Raw genomic sequence first — 7,860 nt, forward strand, 5'->3', positions numbered from 1 at the left:
CTCTGGGGCGAGCCCCGTCCGGCCCCCCCCCCCACGTGCCAGCCGAAATTCCGCCTCAGCATTTATCTGCTTGCAGAAAAGCAATTATTAGATGGATGCTTTTCTTAAAGGCACTGGATTCAGAACCAGCCATTATCTTTCTGATAACTTAATTAGGCAACCGCAGCATCTCTGGCAATGTGGGAGGGGGAAGAAAGCAGAGAGAGGGAGACAATTAGCTTAACAAGGCTCAGCACCTGGTAGATGAGATCCTCTTTCTGCAGTCTCCATAATTAAATTAGCAGGCTGCCAATTGTCCCCTCGGCAGAAATAAGCTGCCCTCTCGTACAGGCGCAGGAGTGGCTCCCCGCACCACCACGCACATCCCCGGGCTCCCATCTCCACCCCGCGCCCAGCCCGGCGCATCGCAAAGGTCTCTCTCTGCCCCTCTGCCTGGCCCCGGCCTGGCAGCTCTGCGGAGCAGCGGGCAAGCGGGGGGCTGCGAGCCGCCCCCCCCGGGCTGCGGGCCGTCAGGGGCAGGCAGACGGGGACGGGTGCGGGCAAGGCTGGCCTGCCCCTTCGCCGGCTACAGCAACGTGGCTCGAGCTGCCGGAGCCACGGAGCCAGCGCTGCCTGTTTTCCATAATTAATGAATAATTAATTGGGAATGCACTGCAGTCTATTGCAGAGCGGGGATGGGCTTGTGGATCCGCGCCTCTCCAAACACGCCCCACCGGCCGCTTCCGAGCCGCCAGGAAAAGGACAGGCTCCCTCGGCAGAAGAGCTCTCCCTGCTCGAGCTCCCCGCAACCGGAGCTTGCAGCTCGCCTCTCCTTCCCAGTTTGTTTCCCGCTGCAATTCTACTTTCCCCAGGGCTTCCAGGCTCTCTCGCGCAGCTGCAGCAGGAACCGGCCGCACGGCCACAACCCAGGGCACCGTGTGAGGGTCTCCCTGCCCACGGTGCCCGCTGCAGAGCCCGGCCCAGCTGCTCAGGTCCGGAGGGGAGCCCCAGCGAACAGCCTCTGCCTTCCCGCGGGGTGAAGCATCGCCCCGACGGTGCCCAGGTGCTGCAGGCTGCAGAGCAGGCGTAGCCGGTGTCAGCACCGCGCTCCCCGAATCACCGCAGTCACCCAGAGCTGTGCGAGAGCCCCGGGGCAGCACCAAACCCACACATGATCACCGAAAACGTTCAAAGACGTCTGCGGGAATAACGAGCTGTCAGGGCACCTCGGAGGAGGCCGGGTGCTCGGACGGCACCGCCGGGGAAGCGCAGAGAAGAGGCCCCAGCAGCCTCCCCGGGCGGCCGCAGAAGCCCTCAGGAGCAGGGAGGTTTGAAGCTGGGACTTGGGGGACCTGGGGTCCCCAGGGTAAGCGGCAGCAGCTAAACCCGGGCGGAAGTTTCCCTCAACGCAAGGCGGGGAGCGCGGCTGGGGGCGATGCCTCGCGAGCAGGGCTGGGGGCTGCCCGCACATCCCCGCTCCCCGGGGGAGCGGCGCCGGAGCGGAGCTGTTAAAGCTTTTACTACCGCGTGCTCGGAAAGACCCGCATAACTCACTTGTGGCACTTAACGTGGTCACCAGGCACTTGCGGCAATAAAAGCTTTACGGTGCTCCACGCCATCCCGCGCTCCTCGCTCTACGCAGTTATATTTATTCACTCTGCTCCGCGGAGCTAGCTCTGACTGTCTTCTAGGGCCTTTGCGGTTCTTTTCCACAGGCCTTTTATCCGATAGCCAGAGCAAACGAGGAATCCAGCAAGCGGGGCCGGGTGTAAATCTCCGGCAGCCGCGCTGCAGGTGGAACGAAGACGTCCTGGCCGCAGCAGAGCGGCGTGCCGCCGGCCCGCACCACCCTTCCACCCGCTCGCCTTCCTCGGCCTGTCACCGGCCGCTAATCGAGGCAGTAAATTCAGGTTCGGAAGGGTTTGCTAGCAGTTGCTTCCCAGAACATATGGATCCTGGGCTGAACTTCAGCATCCTGCATCCTCCGACGGCACCTGCCAGCGACTGCCAAAAAGTGAATCCCGTTATTTAACTTCAGGCGCGCACGTCCCTGTAGATGCTCTCTCCACACCAGCCCTGCCTGCCCCGTTCCCCCCAGCAGAAGGCCAGCTTTTGCTCAACTCCGGCCTCTTTTCAAGCCCTGGGGCTCCCACGTAGATGGGGATTTTGTAGCAGGTGAGGGAAGCAGGGCTGGCCGTGCCCTGCACCGCAGACCCGAGGGGAGAGAAGCCCTCTCCGCACCGCCCTTAGCCAGGTTATCCGCAGCCTACTTTTCCCTTTGCAAAGCCTTGGAGAAGAGCATTAGCTAATCAAGCGGTAGCATCTATAATCAGCTTGATGCGCTCTCTCGCTAACCTGATTCCTAATAAGAAAATGGTGGATGGGAGGGGAGGGAGGGGGACCACAGTAAAATCCAGTCCACAAATACTCCGCTGGGCGAGACAGAGAAAGACAATTGGCCAGCTCCGTCCCCAGCCCGGCTGTGTTTGTCTAAATGATTTACTGCAAACACCGAGCTGGCGACGGGCAGAGACGACCCGACAACTCTGAGGACGGGAGATACGGGAGCGCTGCACGCTCACGGCACAATCTCAGCGGGTCACTGGGAGGGACCGCATCCAGCTCAATTCATTAGGACTGATAGCTCCCTCAACGGGGCTGAATAATTGATGGCCTGGAGAAGCTTTTAAGATGTTCTGTGCGCTCGGAAGACCGAGAGTATTATTTTTTTAAAAGCTAACACACACAGAAAAACATCGGTGAAGGCGATCCGAGCAAAGGTTAGATGTTTTAATACGTTATGTTTACACTGCAAATCCTTGCTCCGTCGCTTGTAACGGGAAATGGATACGGTGTGGCTCAGGGCAGCTGCAGGCGCGCAGGCAGGACCAGGTAGCCGCTCCGGCAGGAGCCGAGCCAGTTCCCGAGGGCCGCCGTGGTGGGAGCTGAGCTCCCGTCGGCGCGGCGTTCGCGGAGCACGGCCACTGCCTGGCCGCGGAGTCCCCTGCGCGACGCTGCTCTGCCTCCGTCCCGCAGCAGAGACGTCCCCAACGCGACCTGGACGGCCTCTCCGTCTGCTCCAGGGAAAGCCTCTCCACCCGCTTACCTTTCACCGTGACGTGGACGCTCTGGCTGATGGAGAGCTGGGGCTGGATCAGCACGCTGCACAGATACTCTCCTTCGTCCATGCCTTTCTGGACGTCCATCAGCTTAAGAGTCCCGTTTTCAAAGACCACTTGGCGGTGGTTATCGGGCAGCAGCAGAGAGTCCTTGTACCACTTGATGGAGTAATACGGGTACCCGATCACCCTGCAGTTGATGAAAGTGTCCCTACCCGCTACTGCTGTTATGTTCTTCATCGCCCGGATGCTCGGGGGACCTACATATTCGGGAGGAAGGAAGAGGCAGGCTAGGTTAATTCCGAAGGGCAGTTTGGTCGCGTGCAGATCTGCTGCTATTTCAGAGCGAGCTTCACAGGCAAAGGAGGTAACCAGAAGGGTTGGGACCCAGCCTGGTTTTGGGTGAGGAGCGGGCGCGGGCTCCGCTCTGAGCGTGTGGGGGGAAAGCCGCTCATCAGCTGCGACCTCCAGCTAGAGCTACTCACACACGCCCGCAGCGGCACAGCTACAAACAGGGGCCGCGGGCCGCGGGCACGGCCACGCTTCAGCAAATCCCACCCCGGTTCTGCAGGTGCAACTTCAGCGCTGGGGAAGCTGAGCCTGCAGACACCGCTGCTGCTCGTCGGAGGAGGTCGGACGGTGTCTGGAAGCGCAGCGTGTTTCTGCAATGGGAACCGTGGCCGCCCAGCGCACCTCCGGCCACGGCTCCTCCAGCAGCACCCCAGGAACCATCGAAGAGATGGGGAGCACTCCCCCACAGCCGCTCTCTGCCTCTCTTAGAAGGAAGCTGACCGCCTTGTGCCAAACGTCCTCGACAAGAGCTGCTACGGGAACCCGAATTCCATTGGCAAACGTGTTTCACCTCCCCTAAAATACACCTTTCTGAGCCTCCCACTGGCGACCTGAGTATCGCTGAAAAGCCAGACAGTCACCGGCTTCTGGCCGGCTCTCGTGCTGCCGTAAGGACTGGGAGAATGCTGCAGGTGAGTATTTCAACAAGAGGTTTCACGCATCAATAATTACATTGTTCCCCCGGCCACTGCATAAAATAGCAAACTAATCTAAAGATTAACCCTATCTCGACTCCTCGTCCTAAGCGTGCAGCAGGGTAACAGCTTAACGTACGCTCAGGATAAGCTGATGGACGGTGTTTCTCATACCGGCACACGTTCAGAAAAGGAGCGGGGGAAAAAAGAAATTAGCGTCTCGCTCTGCAACCGTCTCTCGGGCCGGTCTGAGGGACTTGCTCCATTCCAGGGCAAAACCAGCCCGAATCTTATCCAGCGACAGCCCGTCAAGAGCTGAGAGAGGGGGAAAAAGGGAGACAAGGGAACGTCCTCATCGAAAACGCCGCTCTGGCTTCTCACGGCTGAGGGATGAACTCGCTCCAAATTTAGCGGTAAACGGCAGCAAAATTCAGACTCCCCTGGGATCCCAGCCAAAAAGCCACTAGATCCATTTCAAACCCGAGCCACAGACAAACACGGCCCTTCAACCCTCTTTCTCAGCAGACAAATAGATGCTACCTTGTCTCTGTCTTGCTCACACCTGTAAGCCTAGAAGCTTTAATTGGCAATTATTAATGGGCAGGGGCTTATACCGTACCCCGTGCCTGAAAGCGCTCCCTGTAACGCAGCGAGCAACACGCTCCAGCCGTAATAACACGGTGATTAACGCGGCCATGGCTTTTAGCAGACAAAGAAAACACAGACATGACAAATCAGAGCTCATTTTCCACGATTTCACGTGCTGCCTCATCATCGTTTGTCATGTAGATCCCCGCGCCGGCGGGCACGCTCGCTGCCAGGGAGCCGGGCTCCCACCAGGACCGGGGGGTGGTTGGGAAAGCACAGGGGGGCGCGGGACGCTTCTGGGCCCGCCACCACCTTCTCCGTGCGTGGGGTCCCTCGGGGAGGTGTTTGCCAACCCTGCGCAGACCCCGAGGAGGGGGCTCAGCAGGGCGAGAGCGGACCCCAATGGCAGGGCGAGAGCGCACCCCGATGTGGAGAGTGCCGCCCTTTTGCCTCTGCAAAGCCAAGCTCCAGCTCTCCCAGGCTACAGGACCACTCTGCACGTCGTTAAACTCCCTGCTCGAAACGGCGGGGAGGCTCAACCCTGCAGGCAGGCCTGTGAGCAAGCGGGGCAGGAGCGGGGAGCTCGGGGAACGGGGTCGGGGCAGCCAGGAAGACCTGCCCGGCTGGGACGAGGAGGGAGAGGCAAGGAGGAGCGATGGGCCGGGGAACAGAACCAAACCAAAAGCCCAGTAAAAGTCCTATTCTGATATTTAAAAGTAGACAGGCACCTCTTACGTTTATTCGCGCTTGGTATTCGGCGCTGCCCACCGAGTTCCGCGCGGTGCACCGGTACACGCCGCCGTCCTTGATCTGCGGGCTCGTCACGTTCATGTGGCTGACCGTGGTGCCGTCTGACATGGTGTACTGGTTGGTGCGGTGCCCGCTGTCCCGCGGGATGGGCTCGTCGTCCAGCGCCCAGGTGACGGTCGGCGGGGGGGCCCCCTTGGCAGCACACATCAGGGAGAACTGCTCCCCGGGGTTGACCACCTTCTCGCTGAAGGAGGAGACGATGCGGGGGGTCCCATCTGGGGGGCACCCAGGGGGAGGGGGGTCAGGGAGCGGCAGCCACAGGCAGCAGCAGTCACCCACTGGCGGGACGGCTTTGAGCTCCCGCCTGGGGTGGGAGCCCCGGCTCAGCCGAGAGAGGAGCCCTGCTCGGCAACGTGCGCGCAGCCGCGCCTGCATCCCCGCAGCAGGGAGATGCTGAGAGGGGGCGAGGGGGCGTGCTGGTCGATGCAGACGTTGGCTCAAGAGGACGCCTGGCTCGGCAGAGCCCGTCCCTTGTCCAAACATCCAGCGATCGGGATCGGGGAGGGGACACCTGGTGAAAGGCAGTGCCTCGGCCCAGGGGCCGGGGATGGGCAAGTCAACCCTTATTTTGGTCCTTCCCCGTCCCGGCCATGCTGCGTCCCTGAGCTGCTTGCAGACGGCACGTGCAGCCCAGGAAGCGGGCTGGGAGCGGTCTGGCCCCAGGAGCCCCCACCCCGGCGGGTCTCACTGCCCTCCAGCCATGCACAAAACATCCCGGTCCACCCTGGGGATACGGCGGCTTGGAGCGGGGCAGAGGAAAGCCCCCGCCGGCCCCAGCCCCGAGGAAGGCAGCTCACCCTCCAGCGTGATGATGGAGAAGTCCTGTGCCGTCTGGGACTTGCGGGTGGCAAAGCACTGGTAGGCCCCGGAGTGGCTCTTCTGCGCGGCCGTGATGAGGAGGGTCTCGTTGCTGATCCCCCGGATGGAGATGTAGTCATCCACCACCACGAGGTCTGTGTTGCGGTACCAGCGGATGACGTACTCGGGGGACCCGCTGAGGGCACAAGAGAGGATGACGGTGCTGCCGATGCCCGTTTTGAGCTTCTTTGGCGTGAGGGTCACACGCAGAGGGTCTGTGCGAGAAAGGGCAAGAGCGGGCGAGGCGTTGGCGGTGCCGGGCAGCACGGCGGGAGGCGTCTCGTCATTTCTGTGCTCTCTCTGCCCTTTCTGCCCTGAGAGAGCCTGCCCGACTACATGTAAAATGTCACCGCACAATAAGGCAGGTGCCCCCCCGGCCCCGTCCTCCCCGCCGACAGCCCCTGCTTTTAACGTCAGCCCCGGACCCCCGGCAGAGGGGGTGGCGGGGCAGGACGGCTGGAAGAAGACGTGGCCGGTGTAATGGGGGACAGCACTGAGCTGGGGACGTGCCAGGGCAGCTCCCAGCAGGCTGCCGGTGCCCGGTCGGTGGTGTGCTCGCCACGGCACTGCTCTAGGTAAGGAAGGCACGGTGCGTGCCAGCCCCGGCAGCTCTGGCACCGCTGGGATCCCGGTGACAGGAGGAACCCCCAGGAACAAAGCGTGCGATAAATACTTGGCCTGCCCAGATGGTATTTACTGTTTGGCTGGAGCTTATTTTGTGGAAGTCAACAAAACCAAGCACAGAGGCACCTAACATAAAACTGATGTCGCCATCCAGCAATTTACATCCCCCAGTATTGCTCTGAGTTTTCCGAGGCCCCTCTCCCCGCCCCGATCGAAGCGGTAAATCAGAGGACGTCTGCAGATGCGCTGCTGCAGCATGATAAACCTCCTGCAAGCGCTCTGAGCACCACATCGGACACGCCGCATCGCAAGACGGCGGCTTCCAGCGTGCGACGCGCCACGCTGAAATACAAGGCTTGTAATTTATACGGCTGCATAAAACCTTTAAGGCTTTATATTTATAAAGGCTTTATATTTAAGAAGGCTTTATCAAGCTGGGCCCCGGGCAGCAGGACAGAGGTCTCCCCGCCACCGCGTCCCGCTCCTGCCCGCCGGCTCTCACCTATGACTGTGAGGGTCCCCGTGACCTCTGCGGACCCGAAGGTGTTGGTCACCTCGCAGATGTAGGTCCCGCTGTCCTCCACGCGCAGGTCGCTGATGGTCAGGCCCGTGATGTGCTTGGTCCAGCGGCTGTCGGCGGGGAGCGGGCGCCCGTCCTTGATCCACCGGGCGGCCGGGTTGGGGTAGCCCGAGGCGATGCAGGGCAGCTCCACCAGCCGGCCCGCATCGTGGGGATGGACTCCGCCGGGTCTGGGTTCGGAGAGGAAACAGGCTCACCCGGCGAAGAGGAGGCGGCGAGGCTTCTCCCCGCAGGGACGCCAGGAGAGCCCCTGGCACAGTGACACCAGTGCCACCGTGAGAGAGCGGTTCTCCCCGTCCCCGTGAGCCGGGAGCTC

At 61.5% G+C, this 7,860-nt stretch overlaps 1 protein-coding gene across 1 annotated transcript in view; it reads right to left on the reverse strand.

The window, feature by feature from the left end:
• DSCAML1 (DS cell adhesion molecule like 1) overlaps positions 1–7,860 on the reverse strand; it is a gene marked incomplete at its 5' end in the record, with an annotated part of 45,500 nt that overhangs the window by 36,279 nt on the left and 1,361 nt on the right. The window contains 5 exon segments of the mRNA XM_009273827.1: positions 3,086–3,358; positions 5,401–5,697; positions 6,280–6,555; positions 7,467–7,688; positions 7,691–7,714. Of these exon segments, the coding sequence (XP_009272102.1) occupies positions 3,086–3,358; positions 5,401–5,697; positions 6,280–6,555; positions 7,467–7,688; positions 7,691–7,714 (1,092 nt within the window).

This window comes from Aptenodytes forsteri, unplaced genomic scaffold (assembly GCF_000699145.1).
Source record: "Aptenodytes forsteri isolate BGI_AS27 unplaced genomic scaffold, ASM69914v1 Scaffold187, whole genome shotgun sequence".
NCBI lineage: Eukaryota > Metazoa > Chordata > Aves > Sphenisciformes > Spheniscidae > Aptenodytes > Aptenodytes forsteri.